The 21266-nt window shown below is 39.1% G+C and overlaps 1 protein-coding gene across 2 annotated transcripts in view; it reads right to left on the bottom strand.

Moving 5' to 3' along the window:
- The window catches only part of DSCAM (DS cell adhesion molecule), a 159782-nt gene that overhangs the window by 97895 nt on the left and 40621 nt on the right, over positions 1-21266 (bottom strand). For both annotated transcript variants that reach the window (XM_072398307.1, XM_072398308.1), the window contains 5 exons: positions 20755-20995; positions 19790-19936; positions 19115-19270; positions 15444-15577; positions 1563-1716 (listed from right to left, as the gene is read on the bottom strand). In XM_072398307.1, the coding sequence (XP_072254408.1) occupies positions 1563-1716; positions 15444-15577; positions 19115-19270; positions 19790-19936; positions 20755-20995 (832 nt within the window). The remainder of the gene's footprint in view (positions 1-1562; positions 1717-15443; positions 15578-19114; positions 19271-19789; positions 19937-20754; positions 20996-21266) is intronic.

Below are 21266 nucleotides of genomic sequence, written 5' to 3'. Positions count from 1 at the left end.
TTTCCAATGGCACCCCAATGCACTCAACACAGCATGCTACAATGCACTTGCACCACAATCTACAAATGTAAATAGTCTGTGTACTGTAGTGTATTGTATTAAAAAATAAAATGTTGTAGGTCTGGTTTAAGTGAAGTGCTCTTTTGCATGCCATTTAAAATGAATGTAATTACAGTTATTGTAATATATAGCTTTGTTGAAACATGTTTAGGGTTTGCATTTCATAAATATATATATATATATATATTCATATATACGAGTATATATATATATATATATACATATATTATGAAAAGAAAGATCACTGTATTTCACTTGCATACCCACATGCCCTGAACAAGTAAATGGAGAGAGTTAATATAACACAGTCTGGGTTCCTATGCAAGTGTAGTTTCGTATGCCAACTCCACAAACCTGAGAAATGTGGAAATTGACAAGCTCCGTCAAGGCGACCAGGCAAAACAATTTTAATGTAAAACTAACAATTTTTATTCACGGCACATTACCACCTCAGCAGATAGCTATATCTTAAAAAGTACAATTTTCGGAATGCCACTCGGCCTGAGAAAAGGGAACATTAAATGATGTTCTTAATCGATAAGCAGCCACTGAAATTTCTCATAAAGCTCTGGGGAGAACACCAAGAGGAAATTAATTGACATATTATCTGGGACTTGGAAGATTGAGGAGGCTTTTGAAGTTAACTGTGTTGTAGACATGGTTTTTCCTGTTCATACAGCAATCGTCTATATAAGGCCAAGAGTCAAGAGGCGGCCAATGATTACAGTTAAAGTGTATCTATGCTAAAAACAAAAAATGTCTTATATTGAAGATTACCAGTACTTAGATGTGGCTGCATTCAATTTCTTTATTGTCATCTAGATATCCTGCCAGTAACAAACTTTTTGACATTCTGCTCTTTGTACAGACTATGAACAGCAAATTGATAATGTCTCTACTATTTCACAAAGAAATCACTAGGTTTGTGGCTATGAAAGCGTAAATAAACCCTGTGTTACTCACCTGGCCAGCTCTGCCATCATCTTCATACTTCATTACTCTTTGCCATCTTCAGCTATCTTGATGGACCAGGCCAGGAGGACCCAACTCTCTTGCAGGCATCTGGGTGTTTATTCATCCCTGCATAAGCAAAGGGATCCAAGAATGCCGGGTATCCTGACAACCAAAGCTGACGTTACGCATGAAAAGCTCAGCTTTGTCGCCAGAAACCCAGAGCGAACAAGCAGGTAAGACTATTGTAGAAGAGATATCGCCTGTCCCTTTTTGCAATAATGACCTTCTTGATCAAGCATTGGAACTTTAGATTAGCTTTAAGGAATATATATTTTTTGAAGGTTTTGGTACCCAGAGATCTACTTTAAGAACAAATACAAAAAATACACCTTTACTTATATCGTGGGGCAGTTCACTTTTGCAACCTCATTTCTATCCTGGAGGACAGAATAGGCTTTTGTAATGTAATAATATCCAATTGTTATCTGCTGAGTTACCCAAAATAACCTGACAAAGATTCAACAATAAAGCCACAATGTAAGCATTACCTTTAGCCACGGGTTCAACAGTAATGATGTCACTGCTGTTGCCTCTTCCGGCAGAAGTCACGGCTACCACCCACACGCTGTATTGTCTGTTGCGGCTCAGGTTTGGTATTCTGTAGAAAAAGGTGTCCGGTGCGGCCTCGAATTCACTTATCACCTAAAAGAAGGAAGATTATGTTTACATTTATGTGTCATCTGCTGGATGTCCAACAATACCAAGGCTGCTACAAACACACTTAGGTCATTACTAGCATTAATGAGCACACTTGTGTAATGAGTTTTTGTATCTTTTGAATTTATCCTTGCAAAGTATATCCTTGGTAATAAACGAGGCCCATTGTTAGAATAAAGGTTCCTATGTAGTGTTGGGCATTACTATCTTGCAATTGGTTTCTAAATGATTTAGAGGAGTGCAGAATGCTTGTGCAAGAAAAGGAGTCTGAGGGAAGCTACACTCCCCTTTTCTTTCTGAACACCCTTACTTAAGCAATTAACAGTCAACTATGTGGGTTTATTGGTCCAGGGAACCATTTTAACATACAGCATTTACAATTATCCTTCAAACATGACTTGTAACAGTTGCTCAACAGAATGATGAACTGATCCACAAGTTACAGGTCCTCGAAAGCATTGATCCCACACCAATAACAACCTTGTTCCCAGTGGCACTGCCTCAGGAACAATTTTAGTTCCATGCAGCCACCTACCATGATCAAGCACTTTGAAGACTACACCTCTTCCACGCCTAACTATTGTGAGAACACCACATCTCTCGATGGGTCCCCTACCACTATGCAAGTTACACCTATAAAAACACTGTTCTCAAGGACTCATAATGTCACCCTCGACCCAAATCATCTTAAATCCCCTGTCATGCTAGCCTTTGCCCTACAGTCCTTTCTATCCCTCAGCTCCAAGCTTTTCCTCCCTAAGAGTGCACATTACACATGGTAGAATGTGCAACCTGCATCATGTGTGCAATACAACATGTCCATTTAAATACATAAGACATGGCAAATTTCCCTGTTCTTGCATTGCTAATGTGTTGCACAATGAATCCCAATGCATTAGCCACAAGGCAATTGGCCATATGTCTTACAGATTCTGTTTAGACCAAAATGCTGCTTTGATGTGCACTGAAAAATAGCCCAGACAATGTTGCCAACCCTGGGCAAAGACAATGGCACCACACAAGAGAAAAATGAAATACTTATAGTCAAGGGTCATTTTTGACGGCTTGGTTTTTTTTAACCCAAATAACTTTTCTCCACTCCTTAAAAAAAAACCTTGCAATATCCAATCTTAGTGCCCAAACAGAAGCCTATGGGTTTTTACATTTGGCTGTTGGACCCCAGCTGCCAGGAAAGGGCCATTTTGTTAGGGACTGGAATAGCTGTGATCTTTAGCAGTCTCTTGTAACATGTTACTAGTTTCTGTCTGTGTCCAGCAGCATTTTCCAATCATACCTATTGCACACAGCCAATCATCGGCAATATTACAGACAGTATACATGTTTTACCCTTTATAACAACTTAAAAACTGCTGATACCCCTCCATATTAAGTTAGTTGGCACCCACAGATGTACATTTTTTACCTGGCAGGAACTGTATTTTTTTCTGTGGTATTTTTCCTTAATTACACTGGATATGTCCTTAAATGGCATGCTTTTGCTAATGCAAGTCATATGGCAGAAACCTTCCTACAAGGTAATGATCCAGTAAAGAGGAGAAGTAATTTGGTGAATATTTTATAATTGTTGTTAGGAAGATAGATGGAAGATGGAACTTTCAGTGACAGATCCTTACTGGCTCCATCCATAGCAGCTCCATAATTTCTATTCTTTTGGTCAAACAATACATATACTTTAGATGCCAGCTCAATTCTTTCACCCACTCTTCTAGTTCTTGCCAACTGGTTGCTTAGACTTCTAGTGCTGTCACATGGGATCAAGAACTCTTCTCATCTGACTTTCAAATGGATCAGTGTAGTACTTGGAAGACAAGCAAGGGCAGCCAGTGGGGTGGGCATGGAAGGGAATTTTAAATGACAAAGCATGGGTTTGATTAGGAGAATAATTATGATAGGTATGTTGGGGCTGAGGGCATAGAACCTGCATTTTTAAATAGATGTTAGGTAATATGTTTCCATGATCTTTTGTGTATAGCAATAGTCAGACCATCAGAACTGGCTAATAATGCTTAAACCAAATGAGCTCTCAAGACCTCAACCTCTAGTTTATCTGCCTTAATACCTTAACAAACTTAACAGCATCCCCAAATGAATAAAATCATTACAACTAATAAAATTGAGAGCAAAAGTTACCAAAGCAATTAGGAAGTTCCTTCTGGTGACTTGATGTCCAAATGCAAAGTTTGTTAGATGAGGCACGAGTTTTTCTGATTCCCACATTTAAAGTAATTCTGGCTGATAAAGAATTATTTCAACTTAATTTATATTGTACAAGTTTACTTTTATGTTTCAAGCTTAGGGAGGCAAACCTTTAAAAACAGTTGAGTGTTTTAATGATCAACCTTTGTGAGAAAGTTTGGTCATTAACTGTTCATTATCCTCACTATGGCTTTATTTGCATTTTATTCTTCTTAGAAGTACCTTGCACATCCTAGTGATGTTGTTAATGGACTGTGCCATAGAAATAGGACAGCTGGTGTTCTGTAGTACACTCTTAATCCATTATGTCCACCTACAAGATGTTTGAAACACATTATTTCTCACTCCCAAATCTACTTCACAGCTCTGTTACTGATATTCAAACTATGACTTTACCAAATGTCAGCAGGTAAGCCCTCCTGGGTGACTAACTACACTTCTTAGATGCTAAAGTAAGCAGTAATGCACAACTTTCAAAAGGGAGGTCAGAACGGTCTTTGACATATTAGGCCTGATTTATTAAAGCTCTCCAAGGCTGGAGAGGATACACTTTCATCAGTGAACCTGGGTGTTCCAGCAAACCTGGAATGGATCTGATCCAGGATTGAAAATATTTGCTAACAAATAGTTTGCTGGACCACCCAGATTCACTGATGAAAGTGTATCCTCTCCAGCCTTCGAGATCTTTAATAAATCAGGCCCTTTGACTGTGATTGCAAGCCTGGCTCATCTTCCTCATGCCAGAAGCAGCACCCAGTGGGGAAATAACTGGGTTTTGTGGATCATACCGGAGCAAATGTTTTGTTTGCCAAATATGAGTTGTTTTTAAGCTAGATAATTCATAATTTTTAGCTATTTTCTAAACCCAGAATCTCACAATACAGTGTGGGAGCAATGAATCGTGGGATGGTTGGTCAACATTTAAATTCAATGGACACATGATTAGTTATTACAGCTTTAGGAATCACCTCCTTTGGTTTGGTAATACAACAGGTTCAAAATTATTTCAACAACTCCTCGTTTTATATCATTATCCTGTTTTTCCACAATGTTCATTTTAAAGCTGTTTTAAGCTGATATTAAAACTACAACAATATCTGAGGCATTCAATATAAATGATTAATTATTGGGTTTTCTGTGACTGATTCAGGCCTGGTTTACATGGATGGTCAGGAGCAGTGGGGTTACCATTTTGTGACCAGGGCTGTGGGTAGATGTTGCAATGCCCCACCTGCAGCTACCCTATAGAGCAGTGTTTCTCAGACAGGTTTCTGTGGAACCCTGGGGTTCCTCCAGAGTTTGCTAGAGTTTGTGCCTCTCAGGTCAGTTTAGGTGACACCAATGATGTTTTTAGCCATCTGTTAGAATGACATTCTTCCCAATGGCCAGCAAGGTAAGAGGCATTCTTCCCACTGAACACCATACTAATAATACCGTGAGCTGTGGGATCACAAAACTAGCTGATAAGAATCACAAATCATTTATGTGTTCGTTCTTCGCCTGCTTTTCATCTTTAAGATTAGCCAGGATATGTGTTAATGAAAACAAGTAACATATGTAGACAAGCAATACAAACATTGCTGACAGCCCAGCATTTCCGAGAAGGAAAAAGCTCTAGTGTTAGCACAATTACAGGCTCACATATGCTTGGGCAAATTGTATTTAGACTTTACAGCTGTGCTAAGTCTCTTAATTTAATTCCTTTATTAGATTACTTGTTTTATATTTAAAGTTGAGCTAGTGTGATGAAAAACATAAGGATGATACAATACAAATGAGCCATAGAAGTTTACCCTGCAGCAAAATGGATGCCATATTGATAGGGGTTCACATCAACCTAAAGCTGACCTATATGCAAATGTAAAGGGCTATAAACAGCTTTGCCGGGATAAATAAATTATACATGGAAAATAGTCACCCCTCCAAGAACAAATGCTGCAACAGATTCCGCCCAATGCCGCTCACCTAACCAACACCTGGGTTTCTCATTTATAAGGCATCTGGCCTTATGGTCTCTGTTGTAAGAGGAAGATAAGAGAGATGATTGCTTGCTTCCTTCTTTTCAGTAGAAATTATGTGTTCAAAGGTCTGGCTTGTGATAATGAAAAGTAGTGGAGAGAGCCTGAAGAAGCATTTACTGCAAAACTAGTTTAGCTGTCCAACTGTTCAATATGGGCTAATGGGCAGGCAGAATGGTATGGTGATGTCTCTTAATTGACATTTATTCAGATCTGAGCTTGTTTAGTAGACCTTAAAAAAGTGAAAATTTGCCTTGATAGGGGGAACACCTAACTGGTAATTATGCATAAGAACACATGCAGCTCAATGTACAAGCTCAGAATGGGTTTCTGTGAATGCATGGCCAATCAAGATGGCCAAAGCCCAGAAAAGAAGTAGAGGAAGATGTCAGTGCTGGCATAGATGCTTGCTGATGTCACATCGCTTGAGGTTAGGATAGTATAACTCTACATTAAGCCTCACAGCTACAGTCAATATCTGCTGTGTGAAGCCATCTAAAGCAGTGTTTCAGAATCAGGGTTCCTCCGGAGGTTGCTAGGGGGTCCCTGATCAATGAACAATATTTAACTCTCAGTATTAGGTACACCTGACATCAATTATCTATTTGGGTACTACAAGGCTAGCATTCTTTCCACTAGCCAGCAATGTAAGAGGCATTCATCCCATTGACCACCAGGTAATGTACCATGAATTGGGGATAATAAGAATATTGGCAGGAGTTTCCCGAGACCTGAAAATTATTTTGAGGGTTCCCCCATGTTAAAAAGTTATAGCAGGGTCAATTAAAGGCATTAGTGCATCTTATGGCTATGGTCTTATCAGATTTAAAAAACTATTTGGTTATGTCACTACTGCTCTGCTCATTTTTCTCCTTGCTGAAGTGAAAGCTGTACCTCAGAACCTGTGGTGGACAGATCTACCTACCTCTGCTTCATCCATGAGGATCTATACTCGCTCTACTTATGTTGCTTCTTTTCAATATTCCACCCAACAATTATCAAAGGCAACTTTGGCATGGGGAAGTAAAGACCTACTTTTGCAACTCTGGCATGGGGAAGTAAACACCTACTTTTGTAACTCTTGCATGGGGAAGTAAAGACCTATCTCTGCAAAGATGACTACCTCAGCATAGGTAAGTAGTGCAGAGCAAGGCATGTTAGGTCAGCAATAGGGAAAATATAATATAGAAAGCTATATGCTAATATTTTCACTCTTTACAAAGCCACTGTATTGGTAAACCATGTTACATTGTGTGGGGCTATACTATACAGTATTTTAAAGCAGGTAACCAGAGAGTGGTCCTTAGTCCAATATTCTCTTTCCTTTCCCATTTTATTTCTATAGAACTATACAGACCAGAGATAGATGGGTGAATCACATATCCTATTCGTTAGCAAACAATCAGCTCATGACCTGCTCTGAAAGATTGTGTCTCTTTGCTCCAAGGTTGGGCAGATGATTTTCTCAAAGTTAATTTTAGGAACAGAGTGGCAAAAAAACAAGGCTCATTTTTGTCATTTCATAAACTAAAATAATTTGTTTCCACCTGTTCCTAAATTCTCCATTCTATCCCCCCTTCCCAGCAATTCTGGTGAGTATGAAATGAGTGCAACTAACTCATAAAATCAGCCGATGGCTTTCAAAAATGTACAAAAAAACTTTGATTTATGGAAAAACTACTTTTTAAAAAAATGTATACCCACAGGCCTCAACTGCCCTCCAAACACGCTCACCCCTTTTAACTTTTATTACTCTAGAGGTCTGAGAGTTGTGTGAAAGTGTCAGATGCTTAATTTACCTGCCATCCGTATTATTATAGATGTAACATTTCAGCATCTATCAGACACTAATGCTGCACAGAAAAGAAAAGTTTGACCACTGACAGTGCACTTTTGTCCCTGGCAGTCCGCGGAAAGGTGACACCGCGTCTGCCCACTCCTGCCCAGACTGCATTTTCTTACAAAGCTGCTGATCACAATAAAGATTCAGAGATATGTAAAAGTAGCAGAGCTGACACTGCCAAGAGAAAGGCTGACAGAAGAGACATATCGCCACACACATCACTGACAGCTGAAGACCTGTCAGGGAAACCTTAAGTCTAACAGGAAATCAGGAAGATGTTTTTTAAAATTAGTACTTACTGAAACCTTTAATACAGATTAAATATAAAAAATGGACATTGACCCTTCTGTCCTTGGTCAAGTCATGTAGTCAAGTAGTCAGGCCGGGCCCTCACCTCTTCATAAATGATGTCGGAATCTTGTGAAGGTCATAAACATAGGAGGGCTTTTTATTAAAAGTGGAGAACTGAAAATTCTACTCACTTTTAGAAATATGATGGCCACCTTTGTTATATTATATTTAAATAGGTTTGGTAGGTAAGTTTTTGTCCCCTGGAGATCAGGTCTCCAAAAATGAAGAACAGTGGTGCTGTAATATTATCCACAGCTTACAGTGTATTAGTGTGGTTATCAGTGAGGAGAATGCCTGTACCCTAAAGCTAGGTACACATTTGTAATAGTTATTGATAGAAAACAAACGACTAACGATTAAGCACGATTATTTTGAACAATGGTATTGTAACAATATGATTGTTCAAATATAATCCACCAATAGTGTACAGACGATCACTGAACGACCGTACACACAATAGATAGTGAATGATCGTTGCTCAATCAGATCCGCCAGGACGGTTGTTCGTTTCCAGCTACAATCCTTGTTTGTTGGCGTTGTGCATTTTTTTGTTAACGACTATCGAGCGATTGTTTGTTAGTCGTTCGTTTCCAAGGATATATATTGCAAGTGTGTACGCAGCTTTAAGGATAGCCAAAAAGATAAATTATATCACCTAAGCTGACCTGGGAAGCACCAAAATGCTGATTGCTCAAGGAACCCAGGGAAAACAGAACAAAACAGGTTTTGGTTTCAGCTACAAGATAACAATACAAACTCTCTGTGAAGGCAACAATAAACATAATTTATGACAAACCTGGCCCTGATGGGTTCCCTTGCTATATAACATTTTGCTATTGGCATTTAAAACTTGAACTATGCTTTAATTGCTCAAAGCTTTGTATAAAGGTGCACCAATAAAAGACAAAGAAACACAATTTTTTTAAGGTATACAGTAAAAAATACAGAGGTTGTCATGAATGACTCATCATTCTTGTTCAAGGGCGGTGACTAAAAACATATTGAGGATACAGACCACCAAGCAAAGGGTATTTTCAGCATTAGGTTAGTAACGGTAGCCCCCAACCTTCTATAGGCATAGGTTTCCTTTATTCCAAAGCAGCACGATGGATTACACAACCATGTCTAACTAGAACAGATTATAGAGGACACTGCGGTGAAGCTGCAATTTGCACGTTTAAATTCCTGCATCTAATTGGTCACGATATACACCAGCTTCTTTCCAAAAGTTTTAAATTGGCAGTTTAGCTCTGTTAGACTTCTTATGTGTGTGTATTAAAGTATTTTACATTCTACCGTGTCTACTGTGTCTGAGAAAGGAACAAGAGGATTAGAACATTTACCATCTGATGGGACCATGAATCTTCTGCTGCCTAGTGCCACCCAAAGCAATAATTTCAAGTTGATTTCAGCAATGCAAAAATGTTAATCTTTGTGTCCTGTCGTCAATGTTCCTGTTGGATATACTTTGGCCTCCCTGACCTCAATAGGACAGGAATAGGGGTAAAATCTTTGCAGCAGGAAAAAAAAAATTCTCGTGGACTCCACTGACCAATACTAATGGGTGCTGCAATCACAACGGCAGATGATGCCACCATAACCCAGTTCAGTGAAGGGCATGTCACCAGTGCACATGAATGCTCCTCTATACCTCTGCAGGACTGTCTCAAGATTTTAACTAATTCCCAAGATCCCGCTGAACAATCCCATGGCACAAGGTGTTGGATCACTTGTTTTAAGACCTGTTGTCTGTTTTAGATCAGCATGGTGCTTATACCAGGGAGTAGGGCACCTTTTTATTCCTACACCCTTCAAAAGAGCTCTACCGATGAGAGGTTTGAATGAGGAGGAGGCAAATCTGAGAGCTGGTATGTGCAAATTCTATGTAAGATTGTATTATGTATGTGTTATGTTTGTTTGTGTTTCCTTTCTGATGATGCCAGGGCAGTTCACCTCTTATTGATGCTGGGGCTGTTTTTCATCCCACCTGAGCCCTGGCTGGTTGTCCCTCCGAATAAAGCCAATTTTAATGCAAGAGAGATTTTTATCTCCCACTAATGCCAGGGCAATTTTACCAGAATCCAGAATATAAAGTTATAACTCATGCCCACTGGGGCAATGTAGTCATGCCTAAGATGACATCATGCATTGGAGTGTGCCTGACTTTTAAATTCTACTGTGCACAGGGCATGGTTATCAACATTGTCACAGATGAGCTTTTAGCGTGCCAATCAGCACCTGGTCACACCTAATCCTGTCTATTGCTGTTGCTAAAAACCTTTTAACTGTTAGCTGCAATGCAATTTTAGCTATAAATTAAAAATATTCATTTTTTTTTTTTTTTGCAGAAAAGATATACAATGTCTCCTCTGCAAAAGGATTCTTACCGATCTGTCTGCATTCTTTGCATGAGTTATGGTGCTCAAGTTATATTATTCCAGCACAGCTTATTATGAAGGCTGAAAATCCCAAAGCCAGAAGACGACTAGGCAAAGATGTCGGCCCCAATGAAAGTGTGGATGTCAGATTGCTGAGGGAAAGACGAAAATTCTTCTTCTTTAATTTACAACAATCATGCTATAAGAGGTGATTGTCTATTAGGTCCTTTGTAAGAGGAATGCTAAGCTTAGGACGTTTGACCTATTGAAAAAGTGTACTGGCAACATTGATTGAATTGTTATTAAATCATTTACAATATGATAACATTTTACAATGCAACCTTGAAATATAAAGAAGATCTTTTTTACAGTAAAACAGATATCCTATAACCAGGAAAGGATAGTAAAGGATTTTTCCCTTGTCCTAAACTGTTCTGATATTTATTTAAACATTTATTTTTATTTATAACAGTTCTTATTTTTTATACCACTGTATCTTATTAAACGTTAACTAAGAAATACAATTCTTCTTTTTCATAAGTCAGCCCTGAAGAATTTCTGGGAGCTGCAGCCCCAATGCGTAGGTGTAAAGTGCTTACAGGAAAAAAAAGCCAAATAGGAAATGCTATGAAGGCCAATAGTGCCATCTGCTCTCAGAAGTGTTGCACTACATTTCATGTACAGAGCTCTGCAAAATGTATAAAGGTGTAAAAACTATTATCTTAATTTAAATTCAGTAATACACAAACTGCTAACACACCATTATAAAAGTATAAGATACCGTTGGATATCAAATCCTCAATATGCATCTTACTAGAATAGGTAGGTGCAGAAAAACATTGTACAGCACATTATTATTATTACACAGTATTTTAAATAACAATGACATATTACGCGCTGTACATAGTCATGGCTCTAGCTTTCCCTCTAAGGGGCCAACAATCTAATGTCCATACCATAGTAATATGTCTTTAGTACAATCTAAGGTCAATTTTGAGGGGAAGCCAAATAACCTAAACTGCATGTTTTTGGAATATGGGAGGAAACTGGAGTACCCAGAGGACACCCATGCAAACACGGGGAGAACCTGGAAACTACATGCAGATAGTGTCCTGGGTAGGATTCGAAACTGGGAACTAGGGCTGCAAAGGCCAGAGTGCTAACCACTGAGCCACCATGCTGCCCGTCATATCATTTATAGCACATCATATCAAATTCCTATAAAAGGTACATCCTATGCTCCTTTGAAGCTATAAAGGTTTCTAGATAATGTAATATAACCAGTATATGAGCTTGTTGGATATTCCATTTATAAATCATGTTCATTACCATAGAGCTGCCTCTTAGCGTCGCAACATTATTAACCTTCCACATTTCCTATTTGGGGAAGCTGTTTACAAGATTTTGGAGTATAACTGCAGGAATGTGTTTATTTTACTAAATAGCATTTGTGAGGTCTGGTACTGATGTTGAAGAAGACCTGGCTCAGTACCACTTATTTAATTCATGTCATGCTAAGTAGGGTTGAGGTCAGGTTTCTGCACAGGACACAATTTCCTCCATACTAAAGCCACCCACCCACGTCTTTATGGAGATGGCACACAGGGCATGGTCATGCTAGAACATCAAATGGTCTTCCCCAAACTGTTCCTGGAAGACTGGAAGCATGAAATGATCTAATATGCCTTTGCATGCTGAAACATTACCAGACCTCCTCACTGGAACACCTAAAACCAATCATTTGGTAATGTGTCCACATGTTATGGCTATATAATGTAGATTGCCATTGAGGCAAACCACCAAAATCACTAATAATGTTGTTCAACACAAAAGGTATTTATCACATACTAGTCTACACTGTTAAAAATCCAACCAGATATTTTTCTTGGTTGCCTGGGATATTTCAGATTTTGGATCCTAGTAATAAGTTCAAATAAATAATAGTGATAATAATAGTTAATAAAGTCATTCTTTAATATGTAACTTATTTTTTATCTGTCTTTGAAAAATAACAAAAGTGTTAAAATCTATTGTGTTCTTAGCAAATATGTTAGAAGTTAGTGGTGATGAGAGCAATCCAGTATCTGGGGACTCAGCAGTGAAAGGACTCAGGGATCAGCAATGCAGCAAATGTCTCACTTTTCATGGGCAAACAATGAATATAGACGAACAGTGCAGAGCAGCCACAGCACAAGGCACATGGATACATATGCAAGTAGAATATGGCAACACAAGTTAGCTCAGAAATGGTAAACCCTTTCCTGGCCAGTGTTTGTTGACACTCTCAAACACTGCTTCTTTAGGAGCTGGTGCAGGTGGCCAAGCAGCTGATCTAGTGCCCACTGCCAAAAGCCACAATGACTATGACTATTTTCACTGCCAGTCTGAACATAACATAACAGTCAGTAGTTGTTATCCAAACAGATTACTACATTGCCAACACAGGATGTGACCCATTGCAGCACAGCTACCTGGGACAGCTAAAGGCCTCCAACACAACCATACCATTGCTGATAACACATTTCAATATATACCTAAACGTTTCTGCCTACTAGTAGCTTCTCAATAAGTTCTCATTACCGCTGTTGCAATTTGTGCATCTTTGTGGGTGAATAGTTACTTTAATTCTACAGAACAAGCAGAGTAAGGTGATAGTTGGCAATGCTCCTCTACTTACCATGTTTTAACCTACTGGCACAATTGGCATAATCACTCTTTTAGCCTCTGTGTCTGCAACCTTGGCATGTCATGTTGTAAAGCTTTAAAGCCTGATTATGGAAGTATGATACTATGCCTAGCCAGTTCAATATACCATGTTTTACCCTACTGGCACAATTTACATAATCACTCTTTTAGCCTCTGTGTCTGCAGCCTTGGCATGTCATGTTGTGTAGCTATAAAGCCTGATTATGGAAGTATGATACTATGCCTAGCCAGTTCATTATATATACATGACAATCATAGTCCTGACCATAAAAAAACACACACAACAAAACAACTATACATTTCTTTTAAATTTCAAGAACACAGAGAGATGGATCAAGGTCGTCCCAGCTTTTTCTTTTGTAACATTCATGTGTGTGATGAAGGCCAACTCCATGGAACAGCATCATCACTGAGTCACCTGCACACAATAACACTTCTAAAAAAATATGTACTGATGATAAAAGCCACCTACACAGTTATAAACACAAGAACTAAATGCAAAGAGGAGATCATGTTTGAGAACTCAGCACTGGCCAAGAGAGTCTATGGATGCCAGCCTCTACCTGCTCATGACTGCTGTATGATGCTTTATACACTGCTCATAAATTAAGCGGACACATAATCACAACAACAACCACTATAAGTCAATAAACTTCTGATATAATAATCTGTCGCTTAGGTTAGGAATGAACTGTGAATCAATTTCACCTGCTTTAGTGCAAGTGAAAGTAACACCAAGTAAGACAGGAGGGGCAACAGCAAGCAAGTTTCTAAAGAGACTATTTCTCTCTCTTTAATCTTCATGACTGATTTTTCATCAGTTTTTCATTCATTGCTGCTGCAATTGTTCATTGCTGGTGCCCATTGCTTTTATTGATGGTGCCCTTGTCACCATTGGTAGAGTACAGTAGCATGAGGACTATCCTGCAGCTCATTCATGCTGCACAGGTATTCTACATCTTCCAGGTTTGCAGCTCCATACATACCACTTCAAAGTATTCTGTGTCTTTCAGCACAGCCTCAAAGTGTGCAGGAGATACCTGGAGAGCTAAACAATGCCATGGAAGGACAATCGCCCAGCAACAGGACTGGTGTCTGCATCTTTGCGTAAGGAACAGCAGGAGCACTGCCAGAGCCCTACAAGCTAATAATGTGCATGTTTCTCACCAAACTGTAAGAAACAGATTCAATAAGGTTGTCATGTGGGCCCAAGTGCTTGGGTGTGATGTGTTCTCACAGCCTGGTACCATGCAGTACAACAGCCATTCGCAAGAAAACCCCAAAATGGCAAGTTCACTTTTGGCACCCCATTCGCTTTACATATGAGAACTGGTTCAAACTATGCAAGAGTGACAGACGTAAAAGTCTGAAGATGCCATGATAAACATTATGTTGCCTACAACAAGAACTAGCATACTGGATCAGTAATGGTATAGGGGGATGGCATATCCCCCACATATGGGCCCCACATGCTAGCTGATGGCACTCTGATTGAGATTAAGTACCAAGTTAAAATCCTCATGCCTATTGTCAAACCTCTGGTAAAAGACAATGTCCTGCCCGGGCCTCATGTGGCCAGAGTATGTAGGCAGTTCCTGAATGACAAAGGCATTGATGCCATTGACAGGCCAATACATTTCCCAGAGCTGAATCCAATAGGAACCTTCTGGGAAATGTATCATGTATGACTGCATCCAACTCCACCAAGCAGCACTGCAGACTGATCAAGGAGATCCCCCAGCGAACCATCTGCTGTTTCCTCAGAAGCAAACACAAACATTGCTGGGAGTCCATACAGGCATGTAGGGCCATACACAACTAAGAAACATTATGAGTTGTTTCAACAAAATGTATTGTTTGATCATACTGCGATTTCATTTTTTTCAATTTCCAGTGTGATTTTGAATCCAGTGGGTAAATTATTTCTTTTTTCATTGACTTCATTCCATTATTTTATTTGTAATGTATTAAACAATATATATAAAAAATGTTCAATTTTAATATTCCAACCATCCGGGATCTGTTGTGCACAAGTTTCCTCCAGAGCAGAAGTTTTGGTGTTTTTTCTTTTGCATGAATTACAATGAAGGGATAAGCTTTTAAAGGACATCTATATGTCACATGAAAAGTATAGCTTATGGCAGATCAACTTTATTTCTATTATCCCCTCTGAAGAAACAGGTACTGGTTGGTACTTACCGTAGGGTAAGGATGTGAGCAGAACACAGTGTACTTCCGAATTATTCCATTTAGTTTTAAAGGGGGAAGCCATGATACATAAACTATAGAGGCTGAGGCTGCGGCAGCTTTAATTCCAGCTGTGGGACCTGGAACTAGAACCAGAAAAGAAAGATTAATGAAGAGCTATGACCCCCCCATTAAAAAAAAGAAAAGAATATGTTCTGAAGCAGTTAATTATAATAGCATTTGTATCAACAGCTTTCTCTAGTCTTCTTTAACCTACCACAAATACCTGTTGATCCTGAGAATGGTGTTGAGTAGATGTGAAGGTGTTCCATGGGTTTCATGGTTGGACCCATCCATTTTGTAACCCTATATTGTCTAGTAATAAAATCCATCTCAACTACAACCTGCAAATTCCTTCACCCACTGTTCTCCAGGAGGAGGTATTTACCAGGTCATTGAAAATCACATATACCCAAATTATTGGATCTCTCATGAGGTCGGACAGCAAAAATATACAGGGAACTTTCAGGCCTTGAGGATGACTTTGCTCAATTCTTGATCATGGATTATCACTCCTATAGTTAATGCTTCCCTAGCTGATAAAAGAACACAATAACTTCATCCCATGACAACAGGAACCAATTTAGTAGGGGAACTCTTTTTTTGTTAGTTGCTGGAGTTCAATTTAAGTTAACTCCCATTAATCCTCAAAACTTTACACCTGTAAAGTTGCAGTAATACACTTCTTAATCTGCCGTGTCCTCTCTTTCATGTCTAATTTCCCTTTGCTTAATTTGGAAAGGTTTTTGGCACATTTTAATTTCAGCTGGGTGATGAGCAGATTGTATCTCCACACCCCTCACTGTTGCCTGAATAGAGCACATAATCACAGTCTTAATTGTGATATTTGACTATTGCACATTCCATGTCTTTACTAACAGGTATATGGCTCTTCTTTCTTCTTAAAATGCCTATTGATTTGGTCATGACCATTGCACACTGCTCCTGCAAATCATTGGCCTGACTAGCAGTTTATTGTACACACTGCAAAGTAACTGGTCTTTCAATGGCTTCATTTCTGCATTCTCTCTTCTTTGTGTTTCAGTATAGAGAGCACAAAGGAAATTCCAGGCAATTAGCACCCAACGTCTCCTCTTTACCTAATCCTAGAGACAAAAAGTTCTAAGACTTTATCACCCCACATCTTATCCAAGGGAGAACAATACTTTGCTAGTTTCAAGAGCTGACAATTTCAGACGGCCTGAGTAGACAGGTTGGACATTTTTTCCAGGTCACTAGATCTGCAGGCGGTTTGCTTTTTCTGAACATTTTCTGCAACATTTTTGTTCAGCAAAAGTCCTAGAAAATACCGCTGGTCTGTTTCAATTAGACTTTAGAGCAAATCCTAGCCAAGAGTTCCCAATTTTTTTCAAGTGGACTTTGGGGCGATTTATGGCCATGAGCCTCAATTATTTAAGTAAAAAAGCTAGTAGTAAATCCTTGTACTTTTACTATTAAAATGAAAAACAAAATCAACATATATACATACAAGATTTTATCAATTGCTTCCCAGTGATCGAACATTGGCAATATGCAATAGGGAAACACTAAAAAATCACTTAGCTTCTGTTACAATTTGTCATGATTTAAGTAGCTAATAGGACTCTGGGAATGAAGTGATAACAGAAAATGGGTCCTTGATCTTGGCAGTCTGTCTCTTGCAGTAAAGTTTTAGTGTTGTCCCATGGTCCTTGGCTGATGTTCTTCCTTGGAGTTCTTCTATGGGGAAATCTTCCAGGGGGAACTATACCAAGTTGTGTTTGCTTTGCCCAGAGCCTTGATCTTAACAGAAGACATTACCAGGGAAAGACTCTACCAGAAGAAACTATACCAGGAAAAACTCCACTCTGTAAAGAACCATGGTACAATACTAAAACTTCACTGCAAGAGACAAAGACTACCATGATTCGTATTCCATGTTTCTGTGATCAATTAATGCCAGAGTGTTCTTTGCTATGGAAGACTATACAAGGGAAGGACCCCACCAATTAGGACAGAAGCAAACAGACAGGGCTGAGCTAAGGCAGAGACAGATTAAAGGACATCATGGCTCTCCCAATGTAACCAGAGCCACTGCCAATGTGACAGCCACTCTTTTTTTAAACAGGACACATCAATCGTCTATCATAGATCTTCATGATACCACCAGGAGAGCCAAGTTCTTTTTTGTTATCTTCAGGACTGAGCTATCAGGTTGACAGCTGTTCTGTATTCCTTAATAAAGAAAAACTACAATTGTACTTTTTATTTATAAATTACTGTTTTCTGTAAATATTTTTATAGGTTTGTAGTGCTAAAAACATTACTAAGCCTTTATTGAATTTTAAGAATACTAATGGTAAAACTAAGGCAGTTTAATACAAGACATGTACCTTATATACTTTAAATCAGTATATCAGGAGGTTTTGCATTGTAACCGGATAGTGTCCCCTGGTGGACACATTGTATATATAAAAAAAATCAGAATGTGAATTAAATTTACTGTTTGTAATTTCACTAGTGTGCATGTATAAAACAATAGGTATAAAAAAGGAGTGAATCTTTTATACATTATCTGCTGCAGGTCATTAAGAAGCGGAAGAGGCACTGTTCTGATTCAGTTTAGCAAACCAAGACATAATCCAGATGTCCTTTTATAGCATTTTATTTATATGAGATTATGCATTGCATTAAAAAAGTGCCAGTGATACCTCTCCAGTAGCATTTCACCTTTTTTCATTTTTAATTTCAGGACTCCTAAAGATTTTTAAATGCTGTTATGCTTACTGAGCCCTGCTCCGTTACTAACCCCTACCAACACACACACCAATGGAGCCCTTGGCATAGAGGTAGGGGTTTTAGATGCAGGGTGCAAACTTCTTTCCTGAGCAGCCAGTGGCGAACACCAGTTGAGTTTAGATGAATTAATTTGAGAAAGAAAAAGACAGGGTTTATAGGCCAGTGTTTGAAACAATATTAGTTATGTGTTCCTACATAATGTATTTCTACATAATTAGATAGTCATAATGTATTTCTACATAAATAAATAGTCATCACAATCATCAAAATATATGGCTTCCAGCCCATTGTAACATCATGGGGTGGAATTAGCCAAGCTATAAATGCAGACAGCTAGTGTTTATGTTGAACCGTTGTAGTCTTTTACCCGACGCGTTTCGCCAATATAGGCTTCTTCAGGGATGTGTGCTAGCAAGTTAACAGTTTATACAATAAATTAAAAGTATTGTTACATTTATAATCATCGGAAATTCCAATACATAATAGGTGTATGACAAAACATATGGGTGTGCTTTTTGGTTTGAACTTTTGAACCCAGTGGAGTTTAGACAGATTGGGATGTTGGAGGCAGTGAAGGAGCGTGGCTTGGCAAGTATAGAAGGTGGGTATAACTACAAATGTTGTCACTTTCCCCTTTGACACTGTGTCTAGGTGGGGCATTCACCTATAGACCTGGCATGTAGACCATTCTTTCCCCAGAATCCCCTTTTTAAAAAGAAGCCATTTTGCACAAATATATTTTCTGTTTGGAGGTGAGATCTGCCTTGGCAATGCACAGGTTCACTTTAATTGTCCCAGCATTTATGTAACTAACACTGCCCACATACATCAACTATGACACTTACCATCTTCTTTGGTTCTAACAAATATTTGTTCGCTGCGCACACCATCTCCAGCTCGTGTGAATGCCAGCACCTGGATACTGTAGTTTGTGTATTTCTCCAGACCATCCAGCTCCAGTAATGGCTGAGTTGTGGTCACATTTTTTATTTCACCGAGCTCTGTAAGTAAACATCAACAGAATCAATTGAGTAAATGATATATAAATATCTATATATAGCTATATATATGTATATATATATATATATATATATATATATATCATTTACTCAATTGATATATATAAAACACCAAAAAAAAATAATGGAGACACAACAAAAAAAACAACCCACTCACTGCCCTGAGCCTGTGATCTGTACAGGAGACATGACCCACAGCTCTGACCAGTGCGCCCCCTCAAGCAGGGTCCTTCTCTTGACCCCGCTGGGGAGTGCACGCCCAGAGCCGTAGATCATGCCCATGCAGCCCACCTGTCAGACGGCCTCTAATTGATATTGAGTGAGGCTCACAGTGTGCAGTGAAATCAGATTAAGCAATTTTAGTACATGATAGGACTTCGTACAATTGTGCATACCTAAAAAAGACCCTAGAAGAGTTCAACTTTAATAAAGTTTCAAAGATCTTAATGCAAATATGCAGAATTGTTCAGGCTCCCCAACACAAAGTCCACATTTCCTCACCTCCATCTAGAAGATTTGCCCAGAAAATAACCCTGAAACCCTGGAGAATGCCATTGAGTGCATCTTTGGGAGGAGTAGACCAAGAGATGGTTATTGTCTCTGGTGTGGTTGCAGCAGCCTGGACGTTCTCTGGGGGACGGCTGGGTACTGAAAGCAAAGAAAATAAATATTAACTACAGAGGAATAAAGAGAAAAAGAAATACTAAATTACTAAAACTTTTTCCCAAAAGATTCAAAATTTATATTTTGGTAAATTCCACATAGTTGTGGCTTTTCCTGACTCCAAGTCAGAAGTTGGACCAAGTCTTCACCCTTCAAGTCCAAGTCGAGTCCCAAGTTATTGACACCAAGCCCCAAGTCGAGTTAAGTCTCAAGTCACCAAGAATTCTTCAAGTCGAGTCCCAAATCAAGAGCTCTGATCCTGTTCCTGAGCACAGGATTGCATTCTAAGTCCACAGATTTCTCCTCTGACAGCTGAAGGGGGAAGAGAGTTACAGAAGCCTGCCTTCTTCCCCGTCCCCTGCAGCTATCAGCAGAGAAAGTAAGTCACGAGTCGAGTTGCAAGTGGTTGGGGAAAATCCTGAGTTGAGTTGCAAGTCATTCATTAGGTGACTTAAGTCGGACTAGAGTCCAAGTCACTCGAGTTCCAACCTCTGCCCCAGGTCCTTTAGATAACAATAGGAGCTGGTCCTTGGTAAGTACATCTGGCCAGTGGTAGTTCCCAGGTAGAAGGTGTTATTTATATTTTCTCACTACAAGTAGGGGGCAATGGATAGATTCTTTCCTTTATGAGTGCAGTTTACAGGGCAATACAACAATGACTTACAATATGTAAGTCACTATTTTCCCTTAGTTTTGCCACGTTCTTGGATAGAAGCTTACAGTTGGAGTACACTCTACCCCAAAAGCAGACCATAGTCACTACATCCCACTCCTCTATATAATACATATATATATACACGTACCATCCTCCAGTGTGGTGGTGATGATTTCCTGAGACGATGGCCCTGTCCCGGCCCGGTTACAAGCCTGCACCACAACGCCATACTGGGTGAACTTCTTCAGGTTGTCTAGAGTGTACACCTCGCTGTCCCCTGTGGTGTCCACAGTGATGATATTAAACTGGTAATTGCCCCCAGTACTGTACTCCCGAAAGCCAATCTGATAGCCACGGATAATTCCATTCTGAAGGTGCTTTTTGGGGGCCTGTATGGGATAAAAAAAACATCACCTAATACACAAAACTACAAAATACTTAAACCTATAAAGGGGGAGAAGGGGGATAAATAGACTGAACACACATGTTTTTTTTTTTCTCTGCCTTTACAATAAATGTTTTAAAAATAACATCATGAATGTATTTTTTCACATTTTGCCAGTTTAGTTGATTACGGTTTTAAATGTTAGCAGTGATGACTACATTTTGTGACCTAGATTTATACATAGTTACATGGTCACTTAGGTTGAAAAAGGACAT

Source organism: Pyxicephalus adspersus, chromosome 1, assembly GCF_032062135.1.
Source record: "Pyxicephalus adspersus chromosome 1, UCB_Pads_2.0, whole genome shotgun sequence".
NCBI classification, from domain to species: Eukaryota; Metazoa; Chordata; class Amphibia; order Anura; family Pyxicephalidae; genus Pyxicephalus; species Pyxicephalus adspersus.
The sequence above is the reverse complement of the archived record's forward strand: the minus strand, read 5'-3'. Positions and strand labels throughout refer to the sequence as shown.